This window comes from Zosterops lateralis (genome assembly GCF_965231275.1).
Source record: "Zosterops lateralis genome assembly, chromosome: 11".
Taxonomy (NCBI): domain Eukaryota; kingdom Metazoa; phylum Chordata; class Aves; order Passeriformes; family Zosteropidae; genus Zosterops; species Zosterops lateralis.
The window spans coordinates 15,769,490-15,791,578 of record NC_139771.1 but is presented as its reverse complement, the minus strand read 5'-3'; the positions used below and the strand labels follow the sequence as shown (position 1 = coordinate 15,791,578).

The following is a 22,089-nucleotide window of genomic DNA, read 5'->3' as shown; positions in this document are numbered from 1 at the left end:
GCTGCTGTCCCAGGCTCAGGGGAAGCTTCAACATGTAGTCAAGTAACCTCAGGATGGGAAACTGTAAACATTGTTGGTTCTGGTGGGCCAGGGTGTGCATGTTTGTTGTCACAGAACCATAGAATGGCTCGGGCTGAAAGGGACCTTAAAGATCATCCATTAATCCTTCTGCCACAGCAGAGACACCTTCTACTAGACCGGGCTGCACAGGTCTAGAGAGTTTTTTGTATGCTGTTATGCTGGGCTTTGTGCACACACTGCACAAGTGTAGGATCTAAATGAACAAAAGAAGCTGGCAGAAAGACAAAGATGCAAAGAGAAGTGACACTGCCTGGTGCCATTTTGGTACCCAGATAAGTGATTGAAAAATGTCATGACAGCAGAGAAAGTGAAGACACAAGCATGAGCTTTCTAAATAACATGTGGCCTTATGTTTAATATTGGAGAATAACTTTGGAGTGCTGCCTGTCCCTTTGAGCCCCTTTAGGAACAGTTGTGGGATTTAGTGCTTTAACTGACTTTAAAAAAAAAAAGAATATTATGTAGCTTTTCAAGTTTAGGCATCATCAGATAAATAGGCAGTGATGTACTTTGATCCTAGAGAGAGTCAAAATAACATTCAGGTTGGAAATTAGGTCCTCAGTGGAAGTTAGGACTAGAAGAGTACCTCTAAAATAGCTCTGTGTTCTTATCCTGAGCTCCTTCTGCACAATAATAAATAAATGTTCACTTCTCACTTCTTTCCTTCCCAATGTGGATTAAATGCCAGGTTATGTCTCTCCTCTGACAGCCTCTCTTTAATTCTTGACCAAGATCTGGTGTGAGAGAAGCTTTAGAGGACCACTGGGAGGAAGGGGAAGGGCAGCTGAATTTTGGTATTGTTTTTGTGTGTAGATTTTCTATGCAGTTTTACAGCCTCCAGGCTGGAAATTACCATGAAAGATTTAGATGCATGAGATCTCTCTTGATATTTCATTCAGAGGCATGTAACTGCAGATCGAGCTATTTCTGAATCATTGCAAATGTGGACACTTACTCTAGGATAAATTATTCAGAATCCCTTCTTTCACCTTATATTTGCAGGCTTTTAAATTTCAGCATAACTTTGTAGAGAAAGCTGTTCCTGAATTTTGGTCCCTTGTTCCTCCTGTCATCTCTATGCCAGTAGGAAAAGATTGTTCACCTAAATGAGTACTCTCTGTCCTGAGATTCATGTAGGGGGAATTTTATGCTCCTGTATTCTTAATATGAAGAATGTTGTATATTTAGTACATACTTTTGAGTATGTAAGTGCAGACAGGACTTCTATCCAAGGATATTTTAAAGTCCTTATTTTTTGCACCATGATTTTACACGTTTAGATTTTGTTTGCCATCCATTTTCTTGCTGATGTTTTTAAGATCTTCAACTTAATTTCGATTCACCAAATTGGAGAAGTGACCTGATTAGCAGAGGCAGCCATTCAGCAAGGACAAGTGCAATATGCTGCTCTCAGCTGCACAAATGGGCTGCAGAGAACAGGCCGAGTAACAAGAAGTGGAAGCTATTGAGGGCCACGAGCTTTATGCTGAGGTTGGCTCAGGTGAAGAAAAAGACTGTGCAGGGATGTAGGCAGGGGGAACTCTCCTGATTTCCCAGCAGACGATGGCTTAGTGCAATATGGTCCAGCACTTCATGAAAGACATATTTGAGTTGGAGAGAGCCCAGTTGGAGGGAGTCCAGAAGACCAGGGAAAATAAGGAGAGCTCTAGGAAACATGGTCTGAAAGGAAATATTGAACAAATTTGGATTCTTTGGCTTAAAGCAGAGGAGAAGGAGGACGCATTAAACTCCCCAAGTCTATATGAGGCTGCTGCAAAGAGGAAGGGAATAATATGTTCTCCATATGCCTGTTAGATAGCACTAGAAATAATAGCCTTATGTAGCAGCAGGGAAGATTTAAGTCAGATATTGCAACCAATAGATTGCCTGTGGAGATATTTAACAGCTGATTAGACAAACATCTGTCAGGACTGATATTAGGTGTAGTTGGCCCTCACTCGAGCAGAGTCTGGACTAAGCAATTTTTTTGAGATTTCTTCAAGCTTTGTGGTAGCTGATTGGATTTTAAACTAATACCTCTTCCAACTTGAGTTGCTGTTAAACACTTGTTTAATATTAATGTTAACAATGTTTAATGTCTGTACCAGACTCTACAGATGATAGTTGCTGGTTCTTCTATCCAGAAACGTTTGCTTCACAAGTTGTTTGCTCATGTTGAGAGAATGTTATTACTAAGCATCCTGTTATTTAAAGACAATCAGTGCAGTAATTGATAGCTTTCAGTTTAAAACTACACAAAAGGTGGTGTTGTGAGATATGACTGGCTCTCCTTGTGGCTTGTGCGTGTATATGTACAATGTACATATGTTGTGCATATATAACTGAAGTGGGGATGCAACAGCTAGAGGAGGCACCTTTGAACTAATGTAATCCAAGTTTAAAATACCTCAGAGCATCCAAGCACACAGCACTGCACTGGTTTAACCAGGCTGCAGCTTGGCAGTGGACTGCTTTGGCTGAATGAACACACACAGGAGAGGGTGAGCATGTGCAGTCAGTGCCACCACTGAGCAGAGCTGTTGGTGGTGGCATCTGAAAGCACGGATAGACCAAAACAGGCGATTTCGGTTTACCCTTTTCTCAGTAGACAGCTGCTCTGAACAGTTCAGCCTGCTCCAACAGCCCCTTTTTTTCTCCCCATCCCCAGTCCCCAAGGCGGAGAATGAAGTCCCATCGCCGGCCTCCTCCCACCACAGCAGCAACCAGCCGGCCTCGCTGACGGAGGAGAAGCGGACACCGCAGGGCAGCCAGAACTCGCTCAACACAGTCAGCTCGGGCAGTGGCAGCACCAGCGGCATCGGCAGCGGCGGCGGCGGCGGCAGCGGGGTGGTCAGCGCCGTGGTGCAGCCCTACGATGTGGAGATCCGCCGCGGGGAGAACGAGGGCTTCGGCTTCGTCATCGTCTCCTCCGTCAGCAGGCCCGAGGCGGGGACCACCTTCGGTGAGTGCCGCGGGGTTTTCCATCGCATCTCGAGGTGTTGGCAGCCCGAGGAGGGCGGTGGGGGTCTGGGGAGTTAAAAGTCATGAGCGTGCCCCAGTTTGTGTGGTTAATAGCATAATCAGAGGGAAAAGCTTGGGAGGTGTTTGGGCTACTTTGTAGGTTGGCCTACTGGGTTTTGTTCTGAGAAAAGTGAAATAAGAAATCCCAACCTGAAGAGCTAAAAAGCTGCCGATGGTAATTCCTTGTCGCAATAGGACATGGAATAAAGATGCTTGACTCCAGTCAGAAGGCAGTAGAAATCAGAAGGCTTTAGTTACCATTTATCCAGCCCTTTTATAACGTGTTGCGCTAAAAAGGCACATTACTGGTCTATGGGGCTGACAGCTCTCCTGTTGGCTGAATAACAGAAATAGCAAACAACACCTCTTGTTATGGGAAAGGAATATTGTTTACACAAGGTTGTTTTGGGGAAAAGAAAACCGTTGAAAAGTTTCCCTTGGGAAGAGCTCAGCAATTCTCAGGCTCAGAAAATATCGAGCCCACAATTCCTGGTGCTCGCTTTCTGAGAGGGCCTCTCTGGGGTTTCTGAGACCCCTCTCTCTGGAGAGGGTCTCTCCTCTCAGAGGAGCAGCTGGGGATCCCCCCAGTGATGCTGTTTGCCAGTGCAGAAATGTAGCAGGTGGAATGAAATACGTCTCGTGATGGTGGAATCAAGCCAGTTGATTTAAAAGCAGTAACGCTTAAACTGATTAACTTCTCTTTGGCAATCAGGGTTATTATGATCATCATTACGTTGTGAGCATGCTGGTAGCTGGAAAGTTTTAATTAATACTGCTTGATGGTGAGGCATAAAATGGGAAATACTGTTAAAAGAACAGGATGTTTCTTTTGCCATTTCACCTCTTCCCAAATGCATTTCTTCAGAGTAGGAAGAAATTAAGTTTAAGCTATGTCACAAGTAATTTCCTGACCTGATAGAGGTGGTCATGGTTTCTGTCTGAAGACAGTCTTTCTGCTAGGCAGACACCCATTTCCAGGGGTTGCTGCAGAGGAGATCTACATAAGCTGGTTTGGCAAATATGCCCAGAACAGCCTGTTCTCAGGCAGAACTGTCATTGCAAGGAGGAAACCAGTCAGAGATGCTATTTTCTTCCCTTTCCATCTCCTCCAAAAGGAGGCCAGAGGCCATCCACTTGCACTTTGTAGAGGAAGGTGTTTCCTTAGTCTGTGGCACATGATAGGGAGAGAAAGGAAGGACGGAGCACTACCTTGGCCATCTTCACAGTACCTCCCACAGCCATGCTGTGTTTTGCAGGAAAAATGCATTGCAGGCTCCCTGTGCAGCTTGAGTGCTCCTGGGGCACACAGGTGCAAGAAGTGGCCTTTCCCTCATTCTCCTAAGCTTTATTTTCTGACATTTCTTCCCATTGCTCATTAGTGACACCCTTAGTAATACATCAAGGGAGCACCATCTCCTTTGCTGGTATTGTTGTTGAAAAAGCCATTTCTAGCACTGTTCTGGGCAGTCTGGCAGCAGAGATTTCAAGGGGCAAATACATAATTTAAAACTACTGCATTGACTTCTGTCAGGTCTCAGGTTCTAGGCTCTCTCACACTGTCCTTGCTGCTGGAAACTGCATTTCCAAGATAGGTGTTTTGGTGCCAGAACACAATGGAGTAACGTAGAACAGATTAAACTGAACACAGTCTAGAACAGAGGGTGTGGTTATATCTTCTGAACAGATTTGCAAACATGTGTAAATAACTTCTACTGTATGCAGACTATGCTGTAACTCTTCTCTACAGAGAAACCTTGACCTGAGGTTGTAAAAAGTTGTGTTTGCTTTAGCCCAAAATACTTGCTAACTGGAAGTTTTCTGTGCAGGGGCTCCCAAGGAGATCTGTTGATCTGTGACTGTTTTTCCTTTAATTTTTTCAAGTATATTCAGTTTTTTTCCTAACACTCCGCATGAGATGTGTTCCCTCTACTGTCTAGTGCTTGCCCTGGACCTGCTTTGTAGTTTTTTTCTTTCATGGGTAGTATTTAGAGATGGGCCAAACTGGTTCTAAAACCCACCTTGGTCACTTTGGTGTGGGCTTTGTCATCTGTGTTTAGTGAATTGGATAGAGTAGAAACTCCTATCCTTAAAACAGCCTGCTAACTGGATGGGGCTATGTATTACCAGAAAGAGAAACTTTCTAACATCATGGTAAAATAATAAAAAAAGAAATCTCCCTAATGCTTGTAACTAATTTTAACACTTTCTGCCAGTTTTCATTGCATCTTTCCAACCTCACATATCCTTGTCTTAGCCTTTTCTTCTTTATGGTCTTTCTAGTGTTGTCGTGTGTGTATATCTCTAAAACTACTAATCAAATAAAGACTACAGCAGAGATGGGAAAGTGCATCTTGAGGGTGAATGTATTGTGGATGCAAAGTGTGAGATGACCACTCTGTGTACCCCATGGCTTTAACCATGTTTTGTGTGCCTCAAGGCCTCTTGCCCACATAAAGGAGGGGTAAAAAAGCTCACTGGATTTACCTGAGTGATGTTGTGTATCCCCTGTGTCCCAATTCTGCATGTTATGGGGCAACCCTGTGTTTTTGAAACAAAACAACTGCATGGAACAGGAGGAGAATTTTGTCTCCAGAACACATTCATCCTAAAGTGCTCTCGCTCTGTGTGTCAGACATCTCAGTGGTTTTGTGTGTGGTTTTAGAGGTATTTGAATGAGGAGAACCTTTTTCCTTCTTTGTTCCCACCTGGTGCCATCTAAGATCATAAAAGAGGAAGGGTTTAGTAGAGGCTGAGGAGGGTGCCAGCACCAAACAGGTTACCTTTGTCAGTCTTGGCCCATCTGTAGTGGTCCTGTGCCTTCCCTGGTAGTACCTTTATTCACAATGGAAGAAAAACATTTCATGTTGCTTCCCCGTGCAGCGCTGGTAGAGTGGGTCTGTGTGGTAGAAAGGGAGCCACACTCCCTCCTAGGCCTAGAATGATTTTATCTTTCTAAATTGAGAAAGAACAAAACATTGGCAGAAGCTTGAACAGCAGTTGGCTTAGAGAAGGACTAGAGAGGCTGACACTGATGTGATCTTGGGGGAGAAAAGTTGAGTTTTCTACAAACAGCTTCAATATTTTTCTTCAAAAACAAAATCAGATTCGGGTTATGATGGAGCTGCTAAGTGCAGTTGTAGTCAATAAAAATTGCACCATTTATTAACAGAAATCCACTTTGGGGGGAGTTTTGAGGGATTAACAAAACACCTTTTTGTGGAAGAAGTAAAGTGTTGTGCACTCAACTAGTTGATTGCCAATGTTTTGAACACTGGCAGCAAAGCTATCCTATAATAACTTTTGCTTGATGCATTAATTAATTAACCCTTAACCTTCTCTTTCCCTTTTCAACCCTTTTTTTCCTTTTCCCCCTTCACCGTATTCCCACATATGTAAACAATAAAAAAACCACCAAAAAAAAAAAACCAAAACCAAAACAAAACAAAAAAAACAACCCCCAAACCAATACAAAAGCGGGAAATGCATGTGTGGCCATGCCTCACAAAATAGGTCGGATAATTGAAGGGAGCCCCGCAGACCGCTGTGGAAAGCTGAAAGTAGGGGACCGGATCTTGGCCGTCAATGGGTGCTCCATCACCAACAAGTCGCATTCAGACATCGTCAACCTCATTAAGGAAGCGGGAAACACCGTCACCCTGCGCATCATTCCAGGAGATGGTAAAGTATCTGTTTCCTGCTCTCTTACCTCTCACCCCACCTCTTCTTGGTTCTGTCCCCCCGGGCTTTTTTTCTGTCACTCGGAGCTGCAAAGGCATGGAGGACTCTAATTTCCGCTCCCGCTTTGGGGGTTAGCAGTGAGAGAGGTTGTGAGTCTCCTGTAGCTTTATTTTTTTGTTGTTTATTTTTCATAGAGATGTTTGGTTTTTAACAGGAGGTGCTCATTCAGTATTAGGGAAAAAAAGAATATTTCATTCCGTGTATCTGCTTAAAATGATCTTCCATAAATTTGATGGAGCTCTTGATACACTTTGGTTTGATTCTTAGCTTAATAATGCAGCTTCAGAATGTTTAGGAATCACTTGTTAGTATGTGGGATTCCTGAAGCTTTGTAGGGACACAATCAGGCTATAGAGTAAAGAGATCACAGAAAGAGATAAACACTTTGACATGTTTTAAGCTGTTTTAAAAGCAGATCTGGTTTTATTCTGGGTAAATTGCTTTGGGAGCAAGCTCAGTACATTTTTTAATGACTGCTTAAATGGTGATGGTTCTGAAGCTGCATTATAAGAGTTACCCTAGACAGGATCTCACTGTTTCAGATGAGAAAGAATGTGCAGGTTCCCTAATAATAAGTTGACACTTGGTGCTGATCTCAGGTCACTGAAGTATTTAATAAAAATAAGGATCTGTGTTATGCATCAGTTCCATTAAATTAATCCCTGGCTTGCTCCCCAGATAGGAACTGATCAGAAGCCTAGTAAAGTATCTGCAGCAAAGCTAAAATTGCTGTGGCTCTAAATTCTAAGTATTTTCTTTGTTTATTGTGCTTCTCTGCCATGAATGGGTTCAAAGTGAGAGCTTGTTGGGCAGAAACCTTTCCACATTGCTCCCCACAGACCAGGATGAGAAATGATCTGGTTATAAATTATTTCTGTTTAGGGTGATCTGTTTTGCACAAAAGCTTTATTTTCTTACTGCCTAGTGGGTACCAGGTCAAATGGTATATAATCCTCTGCCGCTTGGAGCAAATAGGGTGTTCATGAATAATAAAATAGCTGTGAATCAAGCTAACATCTGAGCTGGCCTGTGCACGCCTGTTTTGGAAAATAAACTGAGAGAAGAATTGTTCATTACCTGTATTTCAGATTTGATAAAAAAGAAGGTGAATCTTTAAATGAAGAAGGGCTTATTTTCTAAAGAAGCAAAACCATCTGAGAAATAAGCAACTTCTGAATGATGTAAAAAAATGCTGAGCCGGTCTTGCTCATGCAATTATGTGTCCCAAATATCATGTAAATTGCTTAGGTTAGGGAAACGTGTACCTGTGATGGACATCACAAATTGCTGAAGAAGTGGGAACACTGTTCTTTAGGGAAGGAATCAACTGTGCTTTCATAGCAATTCAGGCTTTGAATTTACTGTCACTTTAAAATTCCAAGTCAGATTGCCAACTTTGCACAGCATTACCTGCATTTATTTTCCAAAAGACAGTAAGACCCAACACTCTCAAAATCTCTGACGTGTTTGCTCTAAAACCCCATGAGATACAAGAAATTGGTCTCAGTGTTGTTTTCTTTTTGATGTCTTTGTAAGCTTTTCTTGATTTGTTGTTTTCCTTTGTTTCTTTTTGAGTGCTTTTTTGGCAAATATAAATGGTCTGTGTGCTTCAAGGAGGGGGGAGCATAAATCAGAAGCCACTCATCAGATAAACATGAAACTGCATCACAAGACTCACAATAAACTCACACTGCTAATCTCTTCTAACATTATTAAAAATACCAAGAGTTTTTGCTTTGTAATAAGTCTTGCACATGTTAATTGCCACAGACGACTGCAGGATTGTATTTGCAATGAAATGATGATGCTTTACCACACTTCCAGCAGATTCAAGGATACACAATGCTGGAACAGGACAAGCTTAGATTAGGCATGTAATTGGTGACTGAGAGTTTTAGGGCAGAACAGGGCAAGGAATCAATGAAATATGTAGGGTTTAGAGCATGCAATTATAATTGTACTAAAGATAATTTTTGCTATATTCTGTTCCTGTTTTGCATGGTGGCTGGCATGCGTCCTGAAGCAGTGTCTAAAACACTGGCAAAATTATGCACAACTCCTGACTCATGGGACAGGGTGGGCTAAAGATAGATGCAGTACAGTGGTATGAAGATACATCTGTACCAGAGATGTGTTGTTGCTCTGCTTTGTATTATTAGTGTGACCTACTAAAGGGTAGGAATCTTGCATTCTCTTTGAAGCCCATCTTCATCTGATCTCCAAATATTTGTGGAGGATTTCAGAGGCTTTTGTTCTGGATGAATACAGAACACTTAACCATGTTTTGGGGGCTTTCTTATGTAGGAGACAGATTTTAACATCAAGGCATCTTTACAATATAAACAGAATTATTTCTTAAACCCCAACAGTGTAACTACACATAAGGACATCTCCTTCTTACACAAGCCAGCTGTCAGTGGCACATCATCACAAGGGTGTGGTTTGGTCATGCCTACACTGAGAGGTGCAGGCAGACCCAGGAGCCTCTCTTGCTCTCTGAGCCACTGGACACAAGCCTGTTCTGGTCTGGAAGATGTTTCAGCTCCATATGCTGAGGGTTTTTGGGCATGTTGACTTGAGCACAGTACTGCAGGCAAAGGAGCTGTGTTCTTGTTGCACCCATCTGTTTAAGTGGTTCTTCTTTTTCTCTGTCCCTTTTCCTGAATTTCCCTTGACATGCAAATAGCTACAGAAAGGGAATAGCTTCCCCTTATCCAGGCTTCTCCAGAATTAATATAAATCCTTGAAGTAAATTAAACTCCCAGGACCAAGTAAGCCCATGACCACCACATCTTAATTCAAGCAAAACCACTCCCGTTGCTGCAGTTTCTGTATTACAGCTGGACTCTGTTTAATAATGGCAGATTTCTCCATAGCCAGTAAAATGAATTAGTGGATGCCTGTAGCTTGAGAGGCAAACAAGGGCAGGATAGAAGACCTTGTAATTTCATGTGGGAGACCCAAATGTTTTCATCCAGTTTTTGTCACTGTTGTCTTAGTGTCTGTGTATTCAGTTCAGAGTTTGGTCTTGAAAGGTGGGCGATGGTCAGTATTTTGTAGTTATTTGCAATCTGTGGTTCTCTCTTGGGTACACTGGGTATAGACACAACGAGGGGGTCTCCTGTATACAGGGCTGATTTGCAAAGGAGCAGGTGCCTGCCAGTGCAGTGGCTTTATCTGGGAGTGCCATGTCTGATGAGTGGGTGTTTCTGCTGACTCTGCCCATCACTCTCCAAGTGCAGCCAACATAACTTGTTGAACATTTTGTGTGGTTCAATACCATGAAGGTACATGGAGTACCACCTAGACTTCCTCTGAAGTCAAACTCCCATGGGAGGGGAAGGGTGTTTTCAGAAACTGCTGGCTTCTGGAGCAGTTCAGCATTTGAAACTCTTCAGTACTAATAGTAGTTCAGGATTGGTACAATACATAGTTCTGGAAAATATGTTGAGTTCAATATAGAAGAGTTCCAGGTCTGTGTTGCTAATATTCGGCTAATGGCATTGACATGACCTTAACTTAAGGCACAATTTTAAGTGAGTTTGGGGTTAACTCTGGTCCTACTGAAGCTCCAGAATGACAAGGGGAATATTCTGCCATGCCATACTGTGAGGGACATCGACATAGTCACTGTTCAGTTGCTCCCATCTCAGCTATAGGAAGCAGGAGACAGGACCTCTCCTTGGAGCCCCTCCTTCCATGCCTAAAGAAATCTGCAATTTGCACAGTCTGATGCTGGGCTGAGAGCTCTTTACCATGGCGGAAATTAGGTTTAGAAGTTACTCCTGCTCCCTGTATTCTCTCAGTGCACCCTTTTGTAACTGCTACCCAGAGTTATTGATGCTTTTGGTACAGGTGGCTCCACATCGCTGCATTCAGTGCTGAGGCAGTAGTGGGTTGTATTTCAAAGAAGGATTTCAGTAAGTTTGGGTTTTAGCCAAATTCAATATCATCCTGTGAGGTATTGGATAAGAGCCACATCTCAATTCTACTGGAGATTGCAGTTTCTGATGGAGTTTCTGACTGATAAACTTATAATCCATGGAATAATTATAGCCGCTATAAAATTAATCCACCCAACCTACAATATTTAGGGACTTAATTGATTGGAATTCATGTGTTCAGACAATAGACAAAACATTGTTCAATCCTTTATCTGCAAGTGAGTCTTCGTGAATGTGTCTAATAGTCAGGGGGTTTTCCAATCCAGATTTCCTAATTTAATTTTTTTAAAATTTTCCAGTTGAGTGTACAGTTTCATATACATACCTACTATTTTAATTTGGGGAATTAAGAAATTTGATCACATCTCCAGTTCTATAAAAACAATTTAATGTTGCTTTTGAGTGAAATGCTTTTGCAAAACTCTTTTTTTTCTTTCAGTGAATACCCAGTGGTCTTCGCTCATAATAAAAACAAAATCTATTTTGCAGAATCCTCCAATGCTACTTTATTGACCAATGCAGAAAAAATTGCTACAATCACAACCACACATACTCCTCAGCAAATACCACAGGAGACCAGGTCAGATTGTTTTCCTTGAGGAGGGCATCTTGACATGCTCTCTCTTCGAGTACTTCTTCATCACTTTCACATCCCATGAGCTGTGTTTTTCCTCTCTCCCTCTCATTTGTTACAGCAGGAACAACACCAAACCAAAGCAGGAATCCCAGTTTGATTTCAAACCACCCCAAGCGGCACAGGTAAGGAGTACCTCTCTAATTGTTTTGCTTACCACAGACTGTTGTTTCCATTCTGCTTGAGGGCTGTGTTTAAATATTTCCCTTGAAAATTCCTACCGAGAAGCTGCTCTCCCTCAGTCTCCTGAAAAGAAAGAGGAATTTGCTGATTAGTTTCTTAATATGTGTTGCTGTTGTTTCAGCTGAGAAACATTTCCAACACATTCTTATCGAGACTTTGAGGGAGTAAAAATAAAGAAAAAAAAGAGCTGACATTTTTAGGGCAGTAATAATTTATGTGTTTGTTTATTGAATTGTCTATTTTGAGGGGCCTCTCCAGAAGGTATTGTTGTGTGCAAATGATAAATTCAGAGAATAAAAAGGAGAAAAACTTAATAAGGGACGATAGCTGGAGTGTTCCAGCTTGCACAGACGGCATCTTATTAGAGAGATTATCTATCTCACTGTTAACTTTCCTTGCCACTGGCCATCCCAGAAGTAACATCTTCCATTAGAGACTTCAGAACATCCCCGTAATAGCATTTGAGAAAAACAATGCAAAGGCTTCTGAGCTTCTTGAAAAGGAATAAATGATGTGGTAACAACACAAAAAGCCAGGACTATGGCACAGGCTCACCCCAGGTGCCACCAGACGCTGCACTAAATCTGGCATTGGAAGGGAGGTGGTCCTTGCCTTGCCTGGGTGGTAGAACCTTTAACCATCTTCCCCAAATGGCCCCTCCTGCCCTGGGCATGGGAGGTGCTGTTGACAGGGGTGCCCAAAAATGAACCACAGGAAATGGCCAAGCCCACTCATTCCAACAGCCCTTTACCAACCACCAGAACTCCAGATGGCAGATGGGGTCTGAGGAAGCAGCAAATCCTGGTCTTTGTGTGAAAACTCAACTGATTTTCCATTTTTAATTATTACTAACAAAACATTGGCTGAATAATTCCAACATGAGAGCAGAGCAATATTTGACTTTTTGTTCAACTGGGTATTTGTTGTCTTCTCTCCAGCAGGACCAAGACTTTTACACTGTTGAGCTGGAAAGAGGAGCAAAAGGGTTTGGCTTCAGCCTGCGAGGTGGGCGGGAGTACAACATGGACCTGTACGTGCTGCGGCTCGCTGAGGATGGGCCCGCTGAGAGATGTGGGAAAATGAGGGTAGGCACAAACTGACTTCAAAACTGCCTTTCTTTCCCTGCCTCTCCCTTCTGCTGTGCCATCTAAAAGGAAAATTAAATGTGAACTGAAAGTTCCTATTTACTTCTGCTGATGGCATCTGTCACTCTTGATACGCAGTTCGTAGCAGTGTGTGTTCAGTGGAAGACTTCATCCCCTTCTTCCAACACTGCTTCCCAAACTCTAGTACATGATCTGTTGTTTAGAGCCTAAGGGGCATACATGTAGCAGTGAAAATGGAACAGCCACAGTCTTTGCGTGCTAGTGGGCACAGAGGGGACAGAACATGTCTATGGCCCATGGCTTACAAAATTGTAATGTAGGTTCTGATTAACATTAATTGTTAACTTCACATATCAGCTAAATGACAAACATAACAAGGGCATATGTTATAAAATGCCTACTGAAAAAATAATTTGACAGGTTTTATATACTCCTTGGACCTCTGTTAGAGAATACATTGTAACTTTCCCACATATATTTTTGCCTCCAGATATGTAATGTGAAGGGCATTTTCAAAATTCTCGCTAGGGGTAGATCTATGGGTCCAAAAGTTTTGTTGATGAAAATATGATGCAAAAGCAGCACTGCCCTGTGAAAGTCAAATCTTTGACAAGCTCTTCCAGGCCTTGTTTTCTTCTCCTGATAAATGATTATATTTACAGAATCAGCTTTGCTGATTCATAGTGGGTATCTGTATCCAAGTTAGAAACAGACCTGAAAAAGCTCTGTGAGCATTCTGGTTGGAGCAGACTGTGCAACAAGAAACTGCTTTGACTTACAAATAATCAAAATTAAATAAAATAGCACCAGTTATAACACTGCACCTACCATTGAGCAATACAGTAATTGTAATGTGATTTTGTAGAACAGCAGTGAAATACTTTGATACTTCAAGCTTTCTCCATTATCTTCATGTTTCCCACACTGGGCATTGTGGATGGTCCCTGGAAGGAGTTGGGCATGTTTAGTTTCACCTGATGCATAGTTGCTCCAGCTTTGCTATGGTCACTGTCTTGTGGTGTGCTGGTAGGGACCCTCATGGGGACTTGTTTCTAATCATAGTCTCTTTATTACATTGGCAGATTGGTGATGAAATCTTAGAGATCAATGGAGAAACTACCAAGAATATGAAGCACGCCCGGGCCATCGAACTGATTAAAAATGGTGGCCGCAAGGTCCGCCTGTTTCTGAAACGTGGAGATGGCTCTGTCCCAGAATATGGTGGGTCAAACTATGAAAACATTCCTTTCTTCCCTGGCATCACTCCATGAATATTTGTCTCAAGATCTGAAGCGGGAATTCTTTTTTATTTTCCTTTCTCACCAGTGTCTTACCAACCTTTGCAACATATAATTGCCTCGCTTGTGCTGAATTTTCTACACATTTCATCCTTTGCTTGCTTCCATGGACTTGGGGCGCAGTGTAAGGCAAGATCATCATAGCAGTATTTTTTGGTGATCAGAGAGGAAAGCAAAACAAAACAAACCTTATTGTCTTGTCCAGCCAAAAAAGGAATGTCATAGAACTGTGCCAAACTGTTTCTCAGCGGCTGAATAGTTGTTTCACATAGGTCTCTTCTTCTAAACAATGCAAAAACTGGGATCCTGAGTTGCTATTCTGAAGCAGTGATTTTTTTTGTTAGGTTTTTCTCTTAGTTCCTGTCTGTATCCATAGACATGGATGCCGAGATGGCTTATGAGATTTTTGCCTTTCCTTAACATTTATGTAAATATTTATAAATAAGTTATTTGAAAAAAAGAAGGGGAAAAAAAGCTTTACTGCAAAAATATATTGATTTGGCCTCCTGAGCCCTTTTCTCCCCCCTTAAACAGTCTGCTGGTTTCAGCTAGTTAATTTGTAAGGTCTGAAAAGGTGAGGAGGTTATGAAAAGGTGCTCTTGTGTCTGTCTTGGGGGAAACAGTCAATCCTTGTTTCTTACTAAGAATTGCATTAGATTTCCTTTTCTTCCCCTGGAGGTTGGATTGCTGGGTGGCTTAACTTAGCACACTATTTAATATTATAATTATGTCTTATTTATTTGAGATAATTGTCAAATATTGTGCCCTCGATGGAGGGCTACTCCCAACCAAAGGTCTTTGAGGTTTCTATAGAAACTGATGATTGAAGGGATGTCCTTTATACTTTCCTCCCCGTATTTGGGTTATTTCTGTGTCAGTAAGTTCTGTGTTTATCATTCTCTCCATGCCCTAACACCAGAAACAAAACCCTTCTGCACAATTTATGAACTAGATTTTCTTTTCACTTACTGTACTATGTTTGAGAGTTTCTGCTCAGTCTGCTCATTATTTAACTTAAAATGACCAATTCAGAGTATAACAAACAAACAATTGAAGTGTTTAATTATATGGAAGGGAAGTTGTGGGTTTACACTTCTGTAATATAAATAGCACACCAGAAGGTTCAATGATGGCACTGAAATTCTGTAATGTTCTTTCTACTTTTGTCTTTTCCTATACTCCTTTGGATGTACAGTACTGTATCATATGCTAGACTGCATAAATACCCTGTAAATTAAGTGCTTCACTTCTCAAAGCATATGTCTGTTGCACTGAGGATGGAAATCCATCACCAATTTTCTTTTGGCTAATGCTAACCACTAAACGTTCGTTCTCCAAGCAAGGATTTAATATACAGGGGTTGCACTACTGTAAAGAATATCCTTGTAACATTTGGGACTCCTTTCTCTCTTCGTTCTGTTCGCTGCAGTCGCAAATGGTTCCTCTAATAATGTTAAGTTCCAATATTTTTCTGACTTGATTGGAACGTGCTTCTCTATGAGGCTGTATATTTTTGTAATGAGTTTTGTACTTATTTTTAATGTTGTGGTCTCTGGTGGACTTTATTTTTCGTTGTTGTTTGATTGTTAATGTTTTTTCTATGACATTCTGTGTCGCTGTTCCAGCTGTCTTTTAGAATGGATGCTCTCGTTGTCTGGGTTATTGAATCACCTCTTAGATGTCTCTTTATGTCACAATAATAACAACTGCTGTCTTTGCAGCCTTATATTTGGGTGAAGCCTAGACAATCTGACTGGAAAAATAAACTTTCTTTATTCTAAGATAAAATATGAAGATTTTTCTTTCTTTCATCTTTATTATAGGGAATCTAAATTTTCTACTTTTCTCTTTCTCTTTCTCTTACTTTTCTTGGTGCTGGGCTCTTCCTTCCTCAGCGATGATACCTCCTAATATCGCTGCATGTATGAGAAATGACAAGCTCGGGGAGTCTTGCTTCTACCTTATGGGCCATAATCAAACTACGGTTTGTAGCTAAAATCAATATTAGGTGTTTTTGTGCTGTGGCCTAATTCCCTCACATTGCTTTTCTGCTTCGCTATATTCTATATGTACAGCAATCCATCCAGAACACCCTGCGTGCCCCAAATTGTAAGTACACACACCACAGGACATGTTTGAACCTCGCTTGTACCTTGTGTGATAGGCAGATTGCCACAAGCCACGTGCTTACAGCCACAGAAAAGCAGCGTGGTCCCATCCCCAGCTGTGGCCTGAAAGTGCTAAAATAGAGCAAAACTGCCCCCAGCTGAGTTGCAACATGGGTTTCACTTGGAATTCACAAAAATCACAGCCCATGCACACACCAACCCTCCCAAGCTCAGGAGTGGAAATGCCCTCAAATGGGAGACACTTGGCATGATGGCAGGAGGAATGTATAGAGTGTTTGGCTTGATGGGAGGGAAGGCAAAAAGGAGAAGAGGGAAAAGAAATAACTTGTCCCCACAAGTGTTTGTGAGGGTTTTCAGTCGTTGCCATTGGGGCGTTCCACCTCAAGGTGGGTGTTGGGGTTCAAGTGTAAGGAAGTGGCTAATGCCAGCCAAGCTGCCACAAAGGAGTTACTTCAAGAAATAAAAAAATAAGCAAATAAAAGCAGCACTTGCATTAAGGCAGCGCAGCTACTTTAATATTTGTCATGTTTGTGATGAATCATTCATAAACATCCGTTACAAATGACGAGAGTAATTGTAGCTTAGCTGCAGTGCAGGGCTGGGGTTTAGTTTGGATGTTCTTTTTCTACATCTGTTTTTGTAGTTTGTCTTGCAGAGGCAGCTCAGCTGTATTTTACCTCAAATAGTACATATGAAAAAAATGAACTCGAGATTAGATTTGAATCAAAGCCATCCTACATATTACAATATCTTTCCATTGCTTTGATATGAAAAAATCATAACTACTGTCATCGTTGTTTGAATCATTGTGGCAAAACCAAAATCTACCCTAGGACTTTACATAACATGGTAGAACTAAGTGAGATTAAGCTATGCCTTAAATGAAATGGAAATGGCATGATTACAGTCTAATTCTCACACCTTCAAAATGTTACTTTATGAGGTGAAAACTTAATAATCAATTCTATTTCCTGCACATTTTCTGCTATTTGAACCAAGGCCTCCCACACCTGGGAGGCAGTTCTTTATAATGTCTTAAAAGACAAAAATTGTTTCCTAAAGACCCTCTTTATTGGAAGCTATTAAAAAAAGCAGCCAACAACCTGAACTACAATGGGGTTTTTTTCCACTGGAAAGAATGTGGTGTAACCGAAACATTATGAATTGGGCTTGGGGAAAAATCTAAAGTGCCCCATGCCCAGAAGAGCATAAAGATGAGATCAGCTTGGACCAAAACATGGCTAACGATCAGAGCAGCACCAGTACTAACCTGTAACTCTCGTTGTTCACAGTTAAATTAACAAAAGCTTCGGTTAGCCTTCACTGACTGCTTTAACAGTTGTTTGTTTTTGTCACTAATGAAGTCTGAAGAGTGCTAAGTGGTGTCGCAGCACCACGGAAGGCATCAATACCAAACCCTTTGCTGTTATTTTCTTTCAGACCCCAGCAGTGACAGGAACAGTCCCGCCACAGGTTCACAAAATGTATCGGAAATGAAACCCGCGCCATCCGACCGACGGCAGCACCCATCATCGGAGTCCAGTTATCCACCAGACCTTCACAAATCATCACAACATGGGGACAAGCGGACTTACGTTAGAGACCTAAAAGGCAGCAGAGAGTTTAGCAGACATCCCAATGAACACCACACTTGGAATGGGACTTCTAAAACCAATGACCACGTGCCAGGCAGGAAGACGGAGAGGTCGCCGGAGAGGAGGCACCAAAGGCAGCCGGAGAGGGTGGTGGTGAACGGGCAGAAGAGGAGGTCTCCCGAGAAGCGCAGGGAAGGCACGAGGAGTGCTGACAACACTCTGGAGAGGCGGGAGCGACTGGAGAGGAGGAGAGACCTCTCTCCTGAGAGGCGCAGGGAGCGGTCGCCCGGCCGCCGGCGGCGGTCGCTGGAGAGACTCACGGAGCCCAGGAGGTCTCCTGAGAGGAGAAGAGAGAACTCCCTGGACCGACGGGCCAAGTCGTCCGACCGGCGCAGGGAGAGGTCACCCGAGAGACGGCTCAGGGAGGAACGGGGTGGCCACCGGGAGAGGGAAGACCCCAGCTGGAAGCACGAGCCGAGCCGCAGGCACCAGCCTGAGCAGCGCAGGCGACCCTACAAGGAGTGCAGCACCGACCTCAGCATCTGAGGGGCTCCCTGGGGTCCCTGTCGCCTTCCCCACACTGAAGGAGCAGAGGAGAGAGTGAAACCACCTGGCTTTCGCAGGCGACGAGACATCCCCGTCACCTGCTGGTCCTACAAACCATTTATGCAGATGAAATAACAAAAAAAAAAAAAGCATTGTGCCTGATGTATAATATTAAAGAAAGTATTTTTCAGTGTATTCTTTTTTTTTTTAATTACTTGCCAAATGTTGGTCCTAAAGGATTATAAAATTTTGTTTCTACATTCTTTGTAGATTTCTTAAAAATAATTCCTTTATTGGGCTACTTTCCCCCCTCCCCAATATAGTAAATGGGGGTAGCCAGTAATATAATATAGGCAAAGGATTTTATGACCGAGTTTGAATAATTTGATCCAGACTGTTCTCTAGTGACTCACTGCTACACTGTATGTAGAAAATTTTTTAAGGGTTGGGGGTGGGGAAGGAAGAAAATTGTTCATCTCAGTAGGAATGGAGCGCTCCTGCTGAAGGAATTAAAAAGGAAAGAGACAAATGTTCCTAAAATTGCAAGAACTGTTTGAAGAGACTACTGTTTCAATGAAGGATATTTATAATAATAATAAATAATTTAAAAAAAAAAAAAAAAAAAAAAAAAAAAAGCAACCAAACCCACACAGCACAAGACGATTTACAATAAGTAATTTGTAGTTTGTTCCATGAACAGTTTATACTTTCAGGCCCCCTGGACAGGACGTGCAGAGGCAGAAGGACTGGTCACCACCATGCCTGTGTCACACGCTAACGTGGACTGTTGAGCTCTCATTAGCCTCAGCAACATGTAACGATGATTTGTCATTAAGGCAGCAGCCCTGCTCATCTCCCAGCTGTATATGGACAGCAACCCCAGCATGCATGGTATTGTGTTATCTGCTTGGAAGCAAGGGGAGGGATTGGGATTCTGGGACAAGGCACAATGCAGTGGGAGCACCGTCCCCCTGCTCGGAGTAGGTGTATTCCTTCTGCTCAGGCAAACCCAGTGGGCTTTTGTTTTGCCAAATTCCAAAAGCTCTCAGTTCTTGCTCTGTATTTAAAGGGCTGGGTTTTTGTTGTTTTACTGGATCATCCTTACTGAGACAAAACGAGTGCACTTGCTGGGGAGGGAAAAAAAATTAAAAGAAAAAAAAAGAAAAAAGTCTCAAAGGAAATTCACAGGCTAAAAGAGGCAATCAGTGGGACAACCTGGTTGTAGAAGCCTATCCATACCTGGTTATATGCTGTAAATTTGAGTCTAAGAACAGCAGCAAAAGAGAAACCTGCAAGTTTCTAAGTTGTATTTTTAAATTTGCAAGCTGTGTGGTAAGTCTGCTGTAGCATTGGTCTAAGATTTAATGGATTACTGCCTAGCTGAGCCAAAATGTTTGCCGTTACTGTTGGACCACTAAAGTAAACTGCTGCTTTTTCCAGTGCATTGGTGTGTACATGTATACTGACTCACATCCTCCATATGAACACAAAACCATTGCAAGTCTATCACTGTTGTTGCCATGGTACTGTAAAAAAACAAAACCAAGAAAGAAGATGGCCAATCATTGTGTGTACAGTTGAAATTGTAATTAATAGAGCCTGTTGGAAAAAAACAAAACAAAACTGTTGCCTTTTTCTTGTATAAAAGAGGATTTATGACAAAATTTAGGTGTGAGGAATGTGATTAAGTGTTTATATTTCTAAAAATGGAAAAAAATTGATTCAGGGGATATATTTTAATGTAAACTGAATCAGGTATGTAAAGCTGTTTTAAAATGGGAGACTGTATCAGTAATTCTAAAGCTTTTGTTGGTTTGAATATCATTTCTTTCTTCATGGTGGGCCTGCTTATGTATTATTAAGCACTTGTATGCAGTCTATATTCTCCAATCATCATTTCTTGCAACATGCTATAGGCAAAATGCTCTTTTCTGTGTTGATGAAAAGCAGTATGTGGGCCAATCTTTTTTATAAAACACTATGCATATATAAATACTACATTGTTCATAGCTTTATTTGACTTAATTGGGTTTATACATAACACTAGGATGAGTAGATGTGGACTTACCCAGTAAGAGCTTCTTTCCTTGGAACAGACACTATGTATATGATGTAGCAACAAAGAAGGAGAAAGTCTGTGAATGCTATTTTTATTATCAAATAAAGTTTTCCATACAAAGCATGCATGCGAGTGTAGTGATAAGATAAAGGAAGAACCACACCTTAATGTTACTTATTCATCCCTGCCTAAATTAATAAACCTGTAGGTTATGGTCACCAAGGGCCATCTATTAAATATGTATTAATCATCCATTAAATATGTATTATCATTTGACAAGCCTTAAAGCAAAGTTTCCCAGACTTCCAGGATAAAATTTCCTCCCCTAAGATAGTCAGAAACTAAAGGTTTAGGTGAAGCAGGATCTGTAATTGTGTCTGAGGTTTCTGTCATTGATTCTTCATAACACATAAGCACTTGTGACCATAGAAAATCAAGGCAGCAACTGCTCAGTTGCTGTTATGGAGGTTGTTGGTGCCATATATATGTGTGTGTATGATGTAGGTGTATATATACATACACACACACACATATATATATACACACATCACCAAGGTTGTATGTCTCACATCTCTTAGTTCCTAAAATGTAGAAAGACTTTTAAGGTTGAAAAATGGTTCTATTACATACATTTTAAAAACAACTTTTAAATCTTGCATAGTTTAACAGGCTCCACTCATCTGTTTACCTGAAATGTCAGGCAACCTGCTGGGAGTCCTGGCAGCTAGGGAGAGTTGATGGTGAAGGATTTGTATTTCCAATCACAGCATCCTCAAATCTGCTGCAGCCTGAGTCCTTAGGGGTATGGAAGGGTCACTGAGAAAGTGTTTGGGTATTTTAAATTTTAATCTCTTAGGATGATCAATGCCTTTTTATTCTAAAGCCATTTTGTAGTGATATACATTGGTTATGGATTTGTACCTTCTGCTGTTGCTACTGGGTTTTTTCCTCCTTGTTCATGCTATCATTTAAATGATCTTACAGAGCTGAGTAGGTGAGTCTCAAGCTTTTGAAGTGTTTAGTCTCAGCTAAAGATAGTACATAGATAATACCAAAATTACAGAAACATTGAATTTAAGAAAAACACTGCAAGTTGAAAAAAAATTTCAAAATGCCTTGTAAGTGGTGGCATCCTTTCTACTGCTTCCAAAGCCCCTGAGAGCTGGAGTCCTGCTCTGCAGCATGAGCACTGCAGCTCCATACTCTGTGGTGCAGCCTTAGTCATTTTAATTAATTCCAGCCTGACTTTTGACCATAAAATATTTTACAAAACTTCTAAAAATGAAAAGAACCCCTTTTTAGATTGTAACTTGGCTCCTGCTTTGCCAAACAACATCCTACAACTGTGAAGCTGCCAAGAAGATGAATTAGAGTCTGTTTCTTATGAAGAGCTGGGAAGTTTCTAATGTGGTACATTAAAAAGCTCTGCAAATTGATATTGTTAGGGTTTGGGTTTGTTTTGAGGTTGAGTTTCACACCCTTTTTTGCAGTCAGACATGATCAGGTTCCTGTGCCATCAGTATGCTCAGTCCTGTCATTTGCATTCATTAATTCCTAATTGTGAAAGTTTTGACTGCAGAGGGATTGTTCAGCCAACATGGAGAATTATGAGGGGTTTGATCTCTTTGGTTAGTCTTGCATGTAACTGCTGGGTTAACTGAGATGCATTTGCTGCCTTTATACACTTTTACTCAGTTCACTCCTTGAATATTCATCCCTTGGCATTGGAGCCAGTGTTTTATTTAATAGTGATCT

General features: G+C 41.6%; 1 protein-coding gene across 7 annotated transcripts in view; it reads left to right on the top strand.

Moving 5' to 3' along the window:
• The window catches only part of MAGI1 (membrane associated guanylate kinase, WW and PDZ domain containing 1), a 337,339-nt gene extending 316,880 nt beyond the window's left edge, over positions 1 to 20,459 (top strand). For 5 of the 7 annotated variants that reach the window (XM_083869438.1, XM_083869440.1, XM_083869439.1 and 2 more), the window contains 7 exons: positions 2,750 to 3,043; positions 6,577 to 6,780; positions 11,274 to 11,364; positions 11,483 to 11,543; positions 12,540 to 12,686; positions 13,790 to 13,928; positions 17,575 to 20,459. In XM_083869438.1, the coding sequence (XP_083725564.1) occupies positions 2,750 to 3,043; positions 6,577 to 6,780; positions 11,274 to 11,364; positions 11,483 to 11,543; positions 12,540 to 12,686; positions 13,790 to 13,928; positions 17,575 to 18,275 (1,637 nt within the window). In that variant the 3' untranslated portion in view covers positions 18,276 to 20,459. The remainder of the gene's footprint in view (positions 1 to 2,749; positions 3,044 to 6,576; positions 6,781 to 11,273; positions 11,365 to 11,482; positions 11,544 to 12,539; positions 12,687 to 13,789; positions 13,929 to 17,574) is intronic. The other 2 variants (XM_083869441.1, XM_083869437.1) reach the window with 1 other exon arrangement.
• The last annotated feature ends 1,630 nt before the right edge of the window (positions 20,460 to 22,089 follow it).